At 45.6% G+C, this 17,452-nt stretch overlaps 2 protein-coding genes across 22 annotated transcripts in view; one reads left to right on the plus strand and one right to left on the minus strand.

Moving 5' to 3' along the window:
• The window catches only part of CEP63 (centrosomal protein 63), a 31,415-nt gene extending 17,129 nt beyond the window's left edge, over positions 1-14,286 (minus strand). For 10 of the 19 annotated variants that reach the window (XM_014518693.2, XM_025200793.1, XM_025200792.1 and 7 more), the window contains exons 1-7: positions 14,246-14,285; positions 12,687-12,756; positions 9,804-9,996; positions 8,595-8,733; positions 5,914-6,094; positions 3,621-3,716; positions 664-792 (exon numbers count right to left, since the gene is read on the minus strand). In XM_014518693.2, the coding sequence (XP_014374179.1) occupies positions 664-792; positions 3,621-3,716; positions 5,914-6,094; positions 8,595-8,638 (450 nt within the window). In that variant the 5' untranslated portion in view covers positions 8,639-8,733; positions 9,804-9,996; positions 12,687-12,756; positions 14,246-14,285. Of the gene's footprint in view, positions 1-663; positions 793-1,950; positions 2,021-3,620; positions 3,722-5,913; positions 6,095-8,594; positions 8,734-9,803; positions 10,034-11,289; positions 12,329-12,569; positions 12,647-12,686; positions 12,757-14,245 lie in introns of those variants that run through there. The other 9 variants (XM_014518690.2, XM_025200790.1, XM_025200785.1 and 6 more) reach the window with 8 other exon arrangements.
• The window catches only part of ANAPC13 (anaphase promoting complex subunit 13), a 6,799-nt gene continuing 2,987 nt past the window's right edge, over positions 13,641-17,452 (plus strand). The window contains exons 1-2 of one of the 3 annotated variants that reach the window (XM_006021009.3): positions 13,641-14,147; positions 16,302-16,432. In XM_006021009.3, coding sequence (XP_006021071.1) covers positions 16,334-16,432 — 99 coding nt within the window. In that variant the 5' untranslated portion in view covers positions 13,641-14,147; positions 16,302-16,333. Of the gene's footprint in view, positions 14,148-14,364; positions 14,505-14,606; positions 14,751-16,301; positions 16,433-17,452 lie in introns of those variants that run through there. The other 2 variants (XM_025200797.1, XM_025200798.1) reach the window with 2 other exon arrangements.

A 17,452-nucleotide genomic window follows, 5' to 3' on the forward strand; every position in this document is an offset into this window, starting at 1 on the left:
AGGGTTAAATCAGCTTCCCTGAATGACAGCAGCTCTGCTGGCAAAAGCTATCTTCTGCTGCCTGCGCTGTACCCATAGCAGGGGGCTTGCTGGCAAAGCTACCTTAGCTGTAGGGTGTGATCTTTTCATACCTGCTGGTCAATACCACTCTGCTAAAAGAACTTCGTAACGTAGACAAGCTCTTGAATGTGTGACAGCCTCTTACTATCTTGCCCTTAAAACATGCCTGCCTTTAAATTAGTCCCAAATAAAAATAGAAGCTTTGCATATTTTTGCATTATGATAGCCCTTCAAGGCCCCAGAGAACAGGCCCCATGGTGTTGGCCAAAAACCATATTTTTAAGATATACAGTTTCCAACAGTTCTCCCCTGCTCCCAGCACTCTGACACCCCTTTGACAGCTTGCCCCACCTCTTTTATAAAATCTTAAGGGTACATGGCTCACTGAGTCATATCCTGATCAATGCACAGAACACAAATGACAGGAGCAGTACAAAAAGGGTACTTCGCCCTGGAAGAGACTGAGAAGAGCTAATGCCAGGGTGGGAAGATTGGGTATCTGGACTCAAAATCCATTATTAAACATGCAGATTGGTCACTGATGTTGAGGTACTCGATTCAGCCTGTACAAGACCTAACAACAACTGCTTACTATGCACTTACCTCTATCTTCTTGGTCAGTCTGGTCACTTCAGATTGGTCCTGCCCATGCCCTTGGCTCTTGGCATTCTCCCTTGCTTCTTTCAACTGTTTCTTCTGCAGCTTTTCATAGCTTCTTTTCAGTCTGGCTAGCTGCAAGGAAGTCAATATAATTCTAACAATCCTGCACAAGGTCACAGTGCAAGAACTTAAAGTTGTTCTGAAGGAAGGGACATAAAGGCCTGTCATACAAACACTTCTTCAATCCAACAAAATTCAGAGACTGAGCCAAGATCCTGTGCATACTGAGGCATGGACCACTACAAGTTAACCTAAAATATATAAGCCTCTCAGCAGCAAAGGCTGTAGCAAGTTCATCAACTTCCATCTGTGGCCCAGCCGTCACGAGAATCTGGGGCTACCTTGGGCTCTAAGTGTTATACAAACATGGAGTGACAGTCTCCAAAAAGAAATAGGGTCCTCTGAGACTCAAACAGGAACTGAAGGGCTTCCCCTTAAAACAGAGTGCAAATAGCTACTCACCCTGCTATACTGCTTTCTTAGCCACACTATACCACTTCTCCACTGCCTTGAGAAAGGCAACAGGAAAAGGTCAAGATTTCGTGCCACAAACTTTGAATGAAATTAATATTTTGCATTTAAATTACATTTTTGACCAAATATGAATTTTTAATTTACATTACCCTACATCTTCCCTCTGAAGGTCTCTTTCCATTAGAAACATGGATGAACTGAACCTGAGACCACTGATGTGGTTAGTGGAAACATTATCCCATATTACAGATGGAAAAAGCAAAGGCCAGGATTATAAAGGAAACATGCAAATGAGATCAGGAACTATGCAAACAAGATCAGGAACTGAACCTAGATCTCATGACTCTCAGCCCCGGTCTTTAGCCATAAGAGAGACTTCCCTTCTTCAAAAGCCCAGTTCAGCAAAGTGCTTAAGCAGAGGCCTTACTGAACAGGAATGGACATAAATGACTTCAAGTTAAGCATGTACATGCCCTGAGCTGAAGTAGGGCCAAAATGCTCCCCAGGTATTGAGTTAGCTTTGCAGTACCCTTGTGAATAGAATACTGAATATATAAATGCATTGGTAATGATGGGTAAGGTCAAGAAGCAGTTCAGAGATGGAAGCTTGGACCCAAAGAAAGCTAGTGACAATACTAGGAAGAAAACAGACAGGAGAATCTGTCCATATTAAAACACCCAAGCTTTTCAGTCTTGCCCAGAGCCTGACTGCTATTCTAGTCCTGAACATTAATGTACCTCAATCTGCCAATGTACCTCAGTCTTGCTCAGCAGCACCTCTACCATTCCAGTGGGAACATCTCTTGAACAAAGACTGCTAATCATGCTGAAATATAAGGGGTTTTTAAATGAGGACATACACTTATGTGGAGCAAGATGAGACCACCAAATATATATATATAATTTTTTTTTTTTTTTTTTTTTTACTTATGCCCTACCATAAGCAGGAATCAAGCAGTTCTCCAGAGAAGTAAGGCCAACACACTGTTAGCCTTTCACGGTATTTAACTCTAAGTTACTGACACACTCGGGAAGCAGAAAAGGCCCAAATGTGAAATGCTGTCCTACCACGTGCAGGAAATCCCAGCATCTGCTGCATTACTGTGGGCAAAATGACTTCTGTGGGACAGAAAGTCTGGAATTCCTTTTAAGAGTCTCTGTCAAGTAAATTTAGTATTTAGGAAGTGAATTAACATACACAGGAGAGCAAAATCTCTTCAGTAAAGCTAAGCACAGAAAGAGTCTTGCGCTAATCTTTCTTGTGACTTTGGAGGGACAACAAGCAGGAGTGGGGTCAGGCTCTCTGCCCAGCCAGCAACTAGAAAGTCTGAGATGTAGATACCTGCCTTTGCTAAAAGGACCATGATCACCAATGGAGTTCACAGTGGCCACTCAAGAAGCAGCAAAATAATGTTATTTGGTCTGCCAAACTCAGCCAACGACAAGGTAAAATGGCCTGCACCTAACTGGCAGTGCCTTAGCCAAGTCTCAGGATGGACATACCAAGATTTACTAGAAAAAAGGGTTCTGGTCCCAAGGAAAAATAACCCAGCATCTTTCATGGCCTGGTAAACTTGAGTTCTGTGCAACTGGCTTAAAAGTGGTGAAAGCAACATCTTTTGTCAAAAAAAGAAAAGATAACAAAAAATCTTACTTAAAACAAAATGTCTATTTTGAAAAGGGGGAAGTGCCTGAGACTCCTGCAATATATTATTGGTCCTGCGTTTATAAAGAAGATGCTCCAGTGCTAGGATGATGGCTAGCAACATAAGACGAAGAGGTGGAGAAAGGACTTTGCAGGAGGCCTTAAAATATAGTCTTTCTTATTTACAAGGAGGTAAACAGGTCTATGGCAATTTTCAGAAAGAGAAAGATGGTGTCGTTGGATCCAAGTTATATCTTGCTGTTCTGAGCACACAAAATGGTGCACTATATTAGTTGGTGGGTGGCAGCTACCTTCCCGTGGATGTACTTCAGGAGGGATGTGCATTTTTATGCTCTAGCATGATTCATCTTGTTTATTTCACATGAAGAAGACCAGCTGCACAGTCATGCTTTTTTAATTTCATGATGTGCTGGGGAAATGCTGCTGTTGCCTGTACCCATAGCAACATAAGCATACACATCGTGATAGCTGGGGTGGGAGAAGACAGGAAATATTTGCTGTCAACTTCTGCAGATGTTTAACATATATGAAAATAGCAACAAGTCTTTACAGCATGCGCTTCTACTTCTACAGCAGTTTTAAGCCCTTAAATCCTCTGGAATGTAATCAAGCATATGACACAGGTACAGTGCTTCTGTGTCTAATCTATTTTCTTTTCTGGCACATGGCAGAGGCTGTAAGATTTAAAAAAAAGAAGCAAAATTCAAAAAACAAAAGTAACAAAATAGTTAATGTCAGATACCATTTTTCTGCAACCCACCTCCTCTTGAAATTTCTTCAACTGTTGTTCATATTCAACAGCCATGTCCTGCTTAGCCTTCTCCATGCCTTCCAACTGCTGGCATAACATCCCAACCTAAAAAAAGAATTTAACCACTCAGTAACTGTTAGCACAGTAAGTAGCAGGCTTTAACACATCTGATTGTATCACTGCTAGAGAAATTCTTCAGTTTTGGTATCTATGTGGGACATATAAGTGGCAGCAACTATGAGCATTAAGGGCCTGATCCTACAAAACCTTCTACATTGTGGACACTCGTACCAGCTAGAGCGGTAACTCACCACAAAAAGTTAAACACATGCTTAAATCTTTGCAGAATTTGGGTCTAAATTTGCTCAACTGTGTCAATTCCAGACCCTACTTTTCAGCTGTTCACAATTTTCTGAGATTTCCACCTTTTAGACTGAAACTTGCCCAGCTTAATTTCTATTAAAAGGCAATATTTTTCTATGTCATTTGATCAGAAACTGTTCACAAGATATGTATTAAAATCAAGCTGTCATTGACAAAGACAGTCACGTCCTTATCAAATTCCCTTCAGGTGAAGCAGAAAGCCTCCAAACTACATGTACAGGTAGAAAAGAATCGAAGTAAATAAGACTTTGAATCTTCTGAATGGGAGATTGTCCTTAAATAAATAAATAAATAAAGTATTTTTTATATATATATATATATATAATTTTTTTTTTTTTTTTTTTTAAACCCCAAACAAAAATTTGCAGCTTGTTTTCATTCGTGCACCTTCCCTGGGTTCTGGGGCAGGGACCTGTTCAATTGCATGTCTTTGAAGCATCCAGCTGATATCTGAGCAGCATAAAACAAAAACTATGTAACAAGTCAGAGGCAGGCAGAGAGGGCAAGATGATGAATAAACAGTCCTAGAGCATGAACAGCAGTGTCTGTCCTGTAATGATCTTAACCGCAGCTTATGCTATTGCTTTGAGGTACATTATAAATATAACCTACCTGAATCTCTATTTTCTCCTGCTCATTTTTATTTTAAGCTGAACTGCATAACAGTTCTAACAGTAAGTATATACATACTTGTTTATTTTGAGGACCACAGAAACAGCAGCTGTTTCTTGGTAACAAAGGCATACAGAAACACAAGCATCATCAATGGCTTCTGTGATAAAAGTGAGAATTCCAGTCCAAAAGGAGTTAGAACTTGAATGTCCTCCATGCCTCCTTCAACTGCTGCCAAAATACTATTTGTGGCAAGGGCAATGTGCTGACAAGAAATGTACATGACAAAAGAGCTGCACAATCAGAGGCAAGATTGTTTAAATGAAAGCATTATCATTAAGCATCAGAGGATGTGGACACACAAATTATACCACGCTGAAAGGGTCTGTCTTTGTTAGTTGATCCATAAGAACTGTTTCACATTTCTTCTCTTTCACAGCAAGTGGAGACTAAACTGAAGTAATTTAAAATTTGCTTAGTTCAGAGGTGAACTGCCCCAGTTCAGTTTTCACTTGCTTTGGGACAAGAGCAGACACAGGAAGCAATTACCATGGATCAACTGACACATGGTAATTTCCCCACACATACATCTTTTAAGTCAGTATAAACTGTTTGTCCACATCTCAGAGAGAGGTCCACAGCACACCACATTCCTCTTGACCTCCTAGAATCCAAGAGAAGACATAACAATTCAGTTTACAAGAGGCAAAGTTTATTACAAACAACCCACAGAAGACATTCCTGTACTGATGCAACAGTTTATCACATGCAGTTTTGAAACAACAGGAAGCCAGCCCTATGGCCCATCCACACAAAATAATCGCCTCGGAAATTCTCAACAAGAGCCTAGTGCAATTTAGCAAATCCCATTCTCACTTTCCAAGTGATGACATGCAATCAGGATGCTTACTGCTTGTCTGTCACCAGCTATTATTCCTGTGTTCTCCAGTTGCTTTGAGAGTCCAGTCTGTGATTTTGGCACCCAGCTATCACCATAGCTGGAGTTGGGTACGTCACTGCCATAGGTCCATTTGGAAATCCCAGCCCAGTAGTGCAAAACAGGCCGCAGCCTTTCCTTGGCACAGGGCTAAAAAACCTGTGCTTGTGCTTTTACATTTTTAATTAAAATTTTCTTTGCCTAATCTCTACTCTTTAATCAATAAAACACTAGCAAGGAAAAACAGATGCTTCAAACAGAACAGTGACCAAAATGGAAAGTGCCAAGTCTATGAACACTGAAAATTTATGTTTCTAGATGGAAGGACAGAGCTCCTGGATACAGAACAGAGTAAATCTGTGACAGTACCTCTTTGTGCTTCTCATTCAACAATGCTCTAGTGGAAGAAAGCTCCTGGTCTCGGACCTCCAAGCAAGCCTCTAGGGCCTGCGCCTGTCCTTCCCACTCAGATTTCTTGTGAGCCACCATGATGTCGATCTGCTTCATCAGCTCATGCAGCTCAGCCTCACAGGATGTCAAGAATCCTCTGCTGACAGGTAGACAACTTGTTAAGACCAGGGAATGGGCAGCACAGATACTGAACTCAGCAACAAGTGTACAGTTTCCCTGTATTCCCATACCCACCTCAACCCTTGGCACCTCCACCATTACAAGCAAACTCTCTAGAGCCAGCAGTTAGGGTTTTATTCGAGTATAATGCTTTCTTCAAACAAACAAACAAACAAACCCCAAAGAAAATTCTTTAACATTTTGGAAACTAACCAGACAGACTAGTTTAGCTCAACATGACTCAGGAATTCTTTACCTACATGGTGAACCTGCAGGGTCAATTTAGCAAATATAATCTTGTACTCATACTAGACTGAACTAACATTAATGCATGAGTGACTAGAATCTCAGCTGATGTAAATCAGCCTAACACCACTGAAGTCAATACAGCAAACTGATTTACATTAGCTAAATATCCAACCTTAAGCATACATGTAGCACTCAGCATTCTGAAATAAAATAGCTTAGCTGTTTTATGTCTTTTTCACCTATTCGCCCCAAGAAGTGAATTATTACCCTCAGAGATGGGATTGTTCAGAAGAACTCTACCCTAGCCCAACATGTGTCCTGTTAAAGTCAATGAGAGTTTTGTTACCACCTTCCACGAGCACAGTTATGCCAAACCCAAGCACTTTCGAAAACCTCAACCTGAACAAATAACCTTAATTATATACACTAAAACAGTGTTTCTCAACCAGTGGGACATGTCCCACTAGTGGGACTTCAAGGTCGTGTAGCTGGGACTTCAACTCATTGCCCGATTGAAAAAAAACAGTTGTTTGCACTTTAAGTAAATGAATCAACAGATATCTCAAACAGCGCAATTTTGTGGGGTTTTATTTTTATTATGGTGGAACCAAGGTTTTTTGACAAAACGGTCGGTGGGACATAAGGTGTAGAAGGTTGAGAAACGCTGCACTAAAAGACAAAACTCAATTTATTAAATAGGAGCATAAAAACATCTATAAAATACTAAACTCTGCAATTTGGCACTCTAATAATGCGCAATAAGCTAAACAGGTTTCTCATATTTTATATTTTTTAAAAATATTGCCCCAAAGCAGAGACTTTTTATACCAAGTTTGAGTCACAAGAGAAATCTTACAGCCAAGTTATCAGCTCCTGAAAATAGAAGTTTATCACATAAATGCTGACAAACCGCTAAGTAGAACAGGTTGGATGACACCACAATAATGAAGAATAAAACATTTGCAATCTACTAGAGAGTCTGCTCCCTAGAGAATCTGGGATTGCGAATTTGGTGCAGTAATCAGTGAAGCCAATTCAACTAACTTCTCTGAAACTTCACAAGTTGCTCAGCTAGGGACACTATTAAGTATTGCAAGATACAGCCCCAGAGAGCAGTGAACTCCATGCTGATCTTTACCCCTTTAATTTGCCTGTCAAACAGGAAGGACTGAAAAGAAATGGAAATCAATAGGTTAAAGGATTGAAATTTCTCTGTTTCCCCAGAGTGGCTGCACACTTCACAACTTGACAGTTTTTCTATAGGGCAAGAAAATATGCTCTTAAAGGAGCCGACCTCACTATTAAATTTGATGCTCACCCTGTCCTGCAAAGTGACCAAAAATTAAGCAGGAACCATGGCAAGTACATTTATTTTGTTTGCAGGAACTGTATAATAAGATTCATGTTTAGGTTCCGAAGCTAGTTATGCAAGGAAGAGATGGTATTTGCCATCTTTAAGGATTGGGCAAGTTCTGAAAAGGGATTACCAAAAGGGTCTCACACAGAGATGGAATACAAGCAGAAGAGTGACTTCCAGCTCAAATTTCCTCAATTACTAGGTAAAACTCTGCTTTTTCTTCCTTTTTTTGAATTGTAGATTCAGCCTAGGCTCTCAAAGCCGTATGTATTTTAGCCTGACTCTAGCATTAAAGATTCAGTAGCTGGAAGACATTTAACAGTTCTGCTGATAACACGCAAGCCAAAAAGGAATACAGCTTGCACTCCTGCCACTGGATAGTCCCTACAATGCCAGAAGGAGCAAGAAGCAGTAGGACTTATTTCAGCTAGGAAAGCAAACAGATTGGAGCAGATCTTCAGAGCGGAACCATGCTGCTTTTATGTATTTCACTACAAACGCACTTAGTGTCAAAAGAGCTTGTAAGAAGGCTGTAAATATAACACGAAGTGACAATTATTCAGAAAGCTGAAAGTACAGATATGCCAACTATTAAAACTATGAAGGCTGGTAGCCAGAGACTTCTGGAAAAGCAATTCACTACAGCTCTGCTCCTGCTCCAATAAGAAAAACAAAAAAACCCACAAAAAACAGCGGCACAATATATCAAGCCCCGCTAACTACATCCTGAAGGCTTTACTCAAGCATAAAACCCTGTGTAGGTAAAGGTTTGGCTGAGTAAGGAAAGAACTGAAGGACTACAGCATTTGAACTTAAACTAATACAGGTGTTTCTTTAGTTGAGAGGAGACTATTGCAAACAGCTACATACGTACCCGCCACGCCCTTGCTTTTGCATTCCCTCTAGCAAAGCCTCCATCACAAACGTGGTCCTCTATAGCAGCTAGAAAAGCAAGCCAAGTGGAGGTCAGGCTGCAGCACTTGATAACATGCTCTTCAGTGGGCTGTAGAAGTCTGGAGTGGGGAGAAGGAGGTGAAAAATTATGCAATTTACAGGGTATGTGTAGGAAGGGGCAAAAGAGTTGCAGAGTCTTCTTCAAGAGACTTGCAGGCCAAATGTTGGCCAGAGATATAAAAAATAAAGAAATCAGTCAGAACAAGAAAATCAGGACCATCGCTCATTGATTACCATCAGCTTAGCTGATGCAATAATGTGATCCAGCAAACACAATGATTCAAACAGTGGATGTGAAATATGTAGTCAGGCTGTGAACTTTAGTGAGCTGGTTAATTGAATGGGTCAGGCCATACTGGGGCTGGGGGGATTTTTATCCTCAAGAGCATAGGACAGTGCAGAACAGTAAAGAGACACAGAAACTGCTGGACTAGAGCAGCCCCAGCATCCATCTTGTTTGGGACAAAGGCCAGCACAAGCTGCTTCCAACAAAAACGTTAAGAACCCTGCAATAAGAAATGGCGGGATAATTTGTACTCGCACTGAAAAATATCCAGCTCCACCTTCCCTAAGCTCCCTGATATTCTATTGCCCAAGGTAAGTGCCTCTCTCTTGCCAGTTCCACGCACCAGCCAGGTGGCCTGATTTGGATTGGACAATTCTAGATAGAATAACACTGGCCAACGTACCAGGACCATTGGTTGTTCCTGCTTGAGGTTGGTCAATTTAATAATGGATGCTAACCGTGAATGCTCATGAGCATGAAGGCAGAGAGCTGACTTGTCCTCTTCTCCCATCTCCAGGTGGGAAGTGGAGAAAGAGGTAGAGAAAGCAACCAAAAGCACTCTCTCTAGACTCCCACCCGTGAAGGCAATCTGATGGCAATACCAACTCCCCTCCCTGATAATTAAAACTGCAGTGGAGAGGGCTGGTCTGTCACTCTGAGGAATGGGGAAAGGAAGAAATGAGAGAGCTAAAAAGGAAAGAACACCAAAGATTGGAAACAGAAGAAACTAAGGCATCTCCAGGAGAGAAAATTCATGCTCCCCTGGGGACAGGCGGGGAAGAAGAGAGAGAGAGAGAGAGAGACCCTCTGAAGTTGCCAAAGAATAGGGTATTTTGTACTTACTTATACTACAGGCCATTTATCAGAGGCCACACAAGAGGAACCCTTCAGGAAAATAGCCAAGGGCAGAATGGTTCTGTTGTACAGGAAAGTTGTGCAGTCTTCAATGATATAAGATGCTTCTCCAAATGCCAAATCTTTCACTGTTCTCTCATCACTAGTTCTTACAGATATCTTTGCAATGCCAGTCTGGCACCTGGGAAAGATCATGCAGCAGTATCAATTTTGAGCCCCTGACAAGTAAACCAGACAAACTCAATAAGCACCAGTTCACTTCTGAGCTTTTCTTTCCTTGACACTTTTCCGCAGACATGAGCAGCCACATCAGCATGACACCAGCGTCAGGTATGCTCCAACCTAACCAATGCTCTGGCAGCAACACTGATAGCAAAAGCCATGCTGAAGTAAGTGTCACATCTGACGAGAAGTAACGGCAATGCTAGAAAAACCCTGATGAATGTCAAGGGAGATACTGGTGATAATAGAAGTATCTAGATGGGTACAATTGCCTCGGGAAAGGACTGCTTGGTGGGACTTTTGGCTTAAAAATGACTGAGGCTGCTGGCAGTGGTAAATAGACTAAGTCTTCAGCTATAAATGTAAATATATATTAATGAGAGGGGCAGGGACATAGTTGGGGCCCAAGGTTTTCTGTCAAATTAAGATCTCATAAAGTATAACCGTCACACCAATTTAAAGATATAGACCACACAACAGTTAAGTCAAATGCCAAATAGTGCATCTTTTGCCAATGTGCTCCAGGGAATACTTCACTGGACTCTAGTAGCCAGTAAGGAAAGGGTTAAAGCAAGCCCGCTTTTTAAAATAATATATTCTCTTCCAAGCAAAGCCACCCTTCCAGGCCTACGTCACTGTTTCTACAACCTGACAGATAAAGCACTATTCTTGATGGCTTATTTGCTCTAAAAGGTCATAGCCAACACGAAAACCATTTGTTTGACTACCTTCATCACGTTTTCAGTTTGAATCTGCCTTTAGCCAAACAGAGCCCCTCAACCTCAGAACAGCCGAGTTATGAAGAACAACAACAGAAGCATCACTCTCAGTAGGTCTTAAAACTCAGTTGCTTTATCACCATACATTATACTGGAAGTCAGTATGGTCATTTTTTTCTAATCCTTGAAGGATCCAGTTGCACTGATACCTTCCAAAGGGCTTTAACATTAGGAATTACAAGTGTCAATAAATACTCTGTAAATAAGGGATTTTTTTTTAATATGCAAGTTTAAAGACACCTGTATTCTTGAGCTCACAACTTCCCCAAGCAATCCCATCCCCCCTTTCACCTGGACAGAGCAGGACTTCTACATACATGTTCTTACCCACCCTCAGACCTTGCAGAAGTGTTACTAATGAGACGATCATGGGGGGGCTGGACCCGATGATCTCATAAGGTCCCTTCCAGCCCTAAACTTCTGTGAATCAACCCCACCCCCACAGCTAGAGCCTCAAGTCATCATTCACCCACCTTCCTTATAGAAACCAGTCAGCTCAGTGGTCAGGTTTCCAGACTACTTATTTTACCAGAACAACCTTGTCCCCACAGTAAAGGAAACCCAATAAAAGAAGCAAGTGTACAAACAGCAAACAAATGAACAAACAAAACCCAAAAGGCTGTGGTCTTTTTCAGACCCTGGGAGAAGTTAACACAGACTCACTGCTTCTACCCAAGCACCACATCTCCCCTCTTTTTGCCTTTTTCCAATCTGTGCCTGGATCTTTGAAGCCTTTTTGTGGTTCCACCTCAAATCCCTCATTAGCTGCAGCTGCTGTCACCCTTCCTGCACTCGTAACTGCTGACTACCTGCAGTTGGGTTGCAGGCTCAGCCCTGCTCCTTACACAGACCCTCCAGCTTTTTTCACATACATGACCAAAGCAGCCACCTGGCAGAACTCCACCCCATGCCCTCACCTCTCACAGCTTTTTCCTTTACCAGCCTAATCCCAGTTCATTCAATTATCTCTCAGAAGATACAAATTCCCTCATGCCCTGACATGCTGTACCTCAATCAGACTTCCAACCAAAATGGTTCAATACTGTTTTCCTTTAAATGACATCTCAGTTCCTGGAGCACAGCTCCATGGCGAGCAATAGATACTGCGGTCACAGTATCCATGTCAGGCCCTGAATTTAATATTAAAATAGGTAGCCATAAAGGCTGCTATTGTGTAATGTAATATTGTTTTCCTCAAGTCCAATCACAAGAGCTTGCAAAATTCCCAAGTTCCTAATTTTTAAAATAAATGGCTCTGTAGACATTTCTTGAAAACAATTAAATTAAACAGGAAAGGCCAGAAGCCCTACCGTCACAATTAAACAGCCTACAATAAGACCTACTGTGTTTATTTAACTATGTCAAGAATTGCTCCCTGCCCTCCCTACAGAGACTGCTTTGGGATTCACGCTTCACAAAGTTCACTGATACCTAAAGTTTTCATTTTGTCTTGGCACAGGTGTTTCCAGCTCTGGAAAGTAACACAACACGGGGACTTTTAGATTACATCATTCTGTATTACAGTGCATGTTTTCTTTTCATTTTTACCATTTGATTTGATTTTACTAGCTGATCTCCTCTGAACCATGAGAGAGTGCCATTTCAAGCTTGCAGATGGTATGAAGCTAAAAATGAATGTTTTATATACACTAAACAGCAGCAACTAAAGCAGTCAGACACTGAACAAGGTGCTTGAACAGGAATCTAATTTTAAACAGAAATAGTCCCAGCAAAATCAAGCTTAAACACATACGCGGGCATCTTCCTGATCCAGGGCCTATGTGAAAAAGGTGCAAGATAGGGTCACACTGTTCTGAACACTAAGCTGTGATGCCTCCTGATTGGGATGGACAAGGAACAAAACAGTTACCAAGACTGAAATTGGAGAAAAGATCCAGATGGCTCAATGGCACCAGCTGTTCTTGTTTCGGGACATCTAACTGTAAGGTAAAAAGAGCACAGAGGCAGCAAGCCAGTTCAACAATGGGGTCAATAAAGACAGAAGGGAACCCACAACCCTTTCCCGGCAAGTCGTGAAACCACACGGTTACAACACATCGGAACTTTCAGGGTGGACTCCAAGGACAGAGCAAGTCTATCGCTGCAGAAGCAACTCCTGACCAGTCCCCTCAACCAGGATGGCCAGAAAATGCCTTGCTACCAAGGGTGGCACCTGTTGGTTTATCACCATACATTATACTGGAAGTCTCTGGCCATTTCTTTCTAATCCTTGAAGGATCCAGTACCACCGATACTTTCCAAAGGGCTTTAACATTAGGAGTTACAAGTATCAATAAAAAATCCCTTATTTACAGAGTATTTAATAAGTAAGTTTAAAGACACTTGTATTTTTGAGCCCACAACTTCCGCGGTGCTCAGTGCCCAGCCAACAGCCAAGACATGCCCTGCAGACCTGTGTCATTCAGCCCGCAGAGCTCCCCGTGGGTCCCAGCACGTGCTACCCTATCTCCCATTGCTGCCTGATAGCAGGAACCGCGGAGACAACGCAGCCTGTGCTTTGTCAGTGATACTTGACCAGAAAGGAGGCTGTGGCCCGGAGGGTCCCCGGGACTACAGGCCGGTCTTCACCCGTCTCCGAGCTGAGTATCACCGGGCAGTGCCCACTGGCTCCTTGGACTAGTTGGGGGGCCAGCAGGAACTGTCCAGTGAGCTCTACTTGGCGTCCCGCCTTTGGCACTCTTGTTTTGGCCCTTTGACCTTCACTCCTGTCTGTTTTCCTATTATTTGTCCCCAGCAATCAACTGCCCCCCTTCTCTGCTGCCTCCCTGCGCGAGGGAGGCTAAGGGTGAGGTGGTGAGTGGTGCTGAAGGGGGCAAACGGGCCCCTGAGCAGCTGCTGAAAAGGCAGGCGGGCGGGAGCAGCATCCCCTGCGGGGTGGGGTTTGGATGCCGCCATCCCGGGGCAGTGCCCCCCTCCGCCGCCGGGTGCAGCACGGGCCAGGGGCCCCACCGGCCTAAGGGGGGCAAACTAGGGGCCACAGTGGGGCTCGGCACCCGGACGCGCCGGCCCGGGCCAGCCCCAGGGTCGCAGACACAGCGCGGGGCAAGGGCCGCCTTCCCGCCCGCCCGCCGAAGCCAAGGGCCTCTGGACCCGGAGCGGCACAGGGAAACTGAGGCACCGTCACTACGCCGCCTGACTCGCCTTGGGTCACCCAGCGCGAAGGAGGCGGGGCCAGGCTTGCGCAAGCGCAATGCAATGGGAAGGGGCGTCCCGGTCCGGCGGCGGTACTGGCGGAGGACCCGGCTTCCTCTCTATAGTTCGCGCGGCTCAGAGCGGCCAGTCACGTGAGGGCCTGCGGAGGAGCGAAGGGGTGAGCGCGCGGGAGGGGTCGTGCGGGGCCGGCGCTAAGGGCGCGGCGCGGGGCGGGGGGGTGGAGGAAGGAAGGAAGGAACGGAGCGCTTCTCTCACCGGTGGGGAAGGGACACAGGCCCCAAAGGTGCAAGGCCGGTTACGTAGTGCGCATGTGTGGGAGCCGGAGCATGCGCACTGCCGGCTGTGAGACTGAGGCTCGGGTCCCCGCCCTGATCCTGAGAAGCAGGCACCCTCCCCCCCGAAGGCGCGAAGCCAGGTCGCTAGTGCGCACGTGTGGGATTTGGAGCATGCGTACTGCCGGTAGTTGTGTTCCTGCCCTAATCCTGAGGCGCGGAGGACTCCCCCCGGCGCGAAGGTAGGTCGGTAATGCGCATGTGCGCTAATAGGAGCATGCGCAGTGCCCTCCCCGGGCCCTGAGGAGTGGGAATGTGCTCAGACCCTGGACGGCTCTGCTGGGGGTGGTGATGGTCTGCTTGAGGCGAGCCTGGGGGAGGAGAAACACTCTACTCATTCTCCCTGGTCCTGACCCTGTGCAGGGACTCCTCGAGCCCCTCAGCGCACTGCAGAAGGACCCCCGTCGTCTTGTCCCTGAGAGGCCCGGGTTAGTTAGAGCCAGACTATGTAATTATTTGGGCCCGGGGGCCACATAGGGAGGTGTGAAGAGCTGTTGTGTGCTGGGTCCACACAACAACCCACCCAAACTCTCTGAGCACATCCACGTTCATTAATGTGCCTCAGATCCTGCAAATTTATTACTTCCTTAATTTTGGACTAACTGAACACACAGTATCTACAGTTACTGGCAGTGGGGTATTAGCATGGTTTGTGCCGTGACACACTACTGCGTGGTGGTATTAAGCTAATGTGCATTAAGCGTCTCATGTAGACATGCCCCCACTGTGGGATGGGGCCATAGGCGGGGAGCCGTATTCGGGAGAAGGATGAGCATCTTCTCCCTGCTGGGCCCCACTGCTCAGCTGAGCTCCCCTCACCTCTAGAGGCAGCTCCTCTTGCCCCTGGTGTGCTGCCCCAGGTGGGGGAAGCTTCAGCCGGTGGGTCCTACCCCAGCACATGGGGCTCTTGTAGCTCCCAGCCACCTTTTACCTGCTCCACCCGCTCGGCTGCCATTTCCCCTGGCTGGAAGCAGCGCCACGGGCAGGAGCAGGAGCAAAAGCTGCTGCTGGAGGTGAGCTGAGCAGCACCCGTGGGGCTGCAGCTGCACCAGGAGCCACCCTGCCAGAAGCTGTGCACGCAGGCTGGGGCCTGCAGACACAGTCAGGAGCGCAGCCTGGGCTGGGCTTGGCCCCATGCAGAGCTCCACAGGGGCAGTCACTGGCTAGATCCAGTCAACTGGTTGGTCGGATCTGGCCAGTGGGCTGTATTTTGGCCAACTCTTGAGTTGGAGAGTGAAGTTCTGACCCTTGCATTGCAAGACTCTACAGATGCCTCCCAATGGGAGGATCTCACCTACACAGTTTATGCTGATGACTGAGGATTGCTCTTGGGGGGGCACGGCGGTGGTGGGAGCATGTCAGTGGGGAGCTCCTGCAGATGCTGCCAGCACTGGCAGGGCGGGGGGCAGGGGTGGCAAGCACCGACCAGAGGTCGGGAATCACCCACAGATGCCACTGGCAGCATCAGCAGTAGACAGCGGGGATCACTGACTGCTCGCAGGCGGTGGCAGCGGCGGGTGACGAGCGACGACCGCCCCCCAGGCACCGCTGACAAAAAGGCGCCACTGACACTGCGCATGCCCCTAGCTTGTTCTTTCGGCTTTTTGGCTAGGGGCAAGCAAGACTAGGGGGCATCTAAACCCCAAGGCCTTGGGGCTTGCATGTAGGATGCCTGCCATGGGTTTGGGAGTATCCTAAGCCCCAGGCTGAAGAGTTTGGGAGGTAGGATACTTGCCTGTGGTAGCACCGCATGGACCTGAACAGTTGAGCTCTGCTCAGTCGATAGAATTTGGAGTTGATTTGGCCTGAGACATGGAATTTAAAAAAAAAACAAAACCACCCCAAACCATATGATGCATATGTGAATGCAAGAGCCAAGATCTCCTGAGTGGCTTTTCTCAACAGGAATTAAAACAACCCCCAAGGTGCCACTCTGGAGGGTTTGGGCCATTGCGAATGACGTCCTTTTTGTTTCGCAGGTGTTGCGTGATTGCGGGCTGGCTGCGCACTGATGGACAGTGAGGTGCAGAGGGATGGAAGAATCCTGGATCTGATTGACGATGCCTGGAGGGAAGACAAGTTACCATATGAGGATGTGGCAATACCCCTGGTAGGTGACCGCTGTGCACTGAACTAACAGCCTGATCTTGAGTCCTTGCATTTCCAAATTTCTTAACCCCTTCTAAGCAAATGATCCTTGCAACACCACCACTTTGTACCAGAAATACTCTTATACCGCTCTGTTCAGCTTCCCCTTTGTTTTGTGTGTGGCAAGAACATGGGATTCACTCCCACTTCCTCCCTTCTCTTCCCCCTCCACAGGTGGGGGTACAAATGCTTTCATCCCACAGCTGTTTGACTCCTTGGAAGGAGGAAACATCTCCTCTTGCTCTTAGTCAGTTGTCAGCCTCTTTGGAGGGTGCAATGCTTCTTCCCATCCCCTGCCTCTGTTTGGGGTTAGGGGCAAGCACAAGTGATGCTCTTTTATCAAACTACATTTTATTATAGTGCTGGCTGTGTTTGAAGCAGTTTGCCAGACTGGGGTCTGTGGGTCTCAGATAAGCAGCCTTGTGTTGGCAGTGTGTGGAGAGTTAGCATTTAAGTACTGTTGGCTACTTTTCATTCCCAGCTGCTAAAATGCATTCAGTGTTTTCCTAAGAGTACTTTTCCATGTAAACAATCACTGTAATTATTACTAAAATGGTGTGATCATGGTGTCGGGACCGAGGGTCGGTCTAAGGCTATGGCCAGTAGCCCGGACCATCAGGTGGGGTTTTTCCACAACAGAGTAGAGTTAGGCACGGAAGCGTATTGGTTTTACAAAGAAAGCTTTACTTACACCGCCGATGGTCACAGTGCAGGGAGGAAACTTGCTTGAGTTGCAGTTGCACACAAACAAACAAAAGTGAGATCTCTTCCGAACCGCACCAAACCGAGATGAGTCGTCGATGTACGACTCCACGAGCGCTTTACACGGGGGATACGTCAAATTTCCACTATGACGGGGAGTGGCTAAGAGCTGATCAGGCCTCTATGTCCTCCTCCAAGACACACGCGGAGTTTGCTAGGCTCCACAGCGCGCTCAGAGTTCCCCACGAGATGGTTGTGGAGTCCTCCAACTTGGGCGGAA

The sequence above is a fragment of the Alligator sinensis genome, unplaced genomic scaffold, assembly GCF_000455745.1.
Source record: "Alligator sinensis unplaced genomic scaffold, ASM45574v1 scaffold1086_3, whole genome shotgun sequence".
NCBI classification, from domain to species: domain Eukaryota; kingdom Metazoa; phylum Chordata; order Crocodylia; family Alligatoridae; genus Alligator; species Alligator sinensis.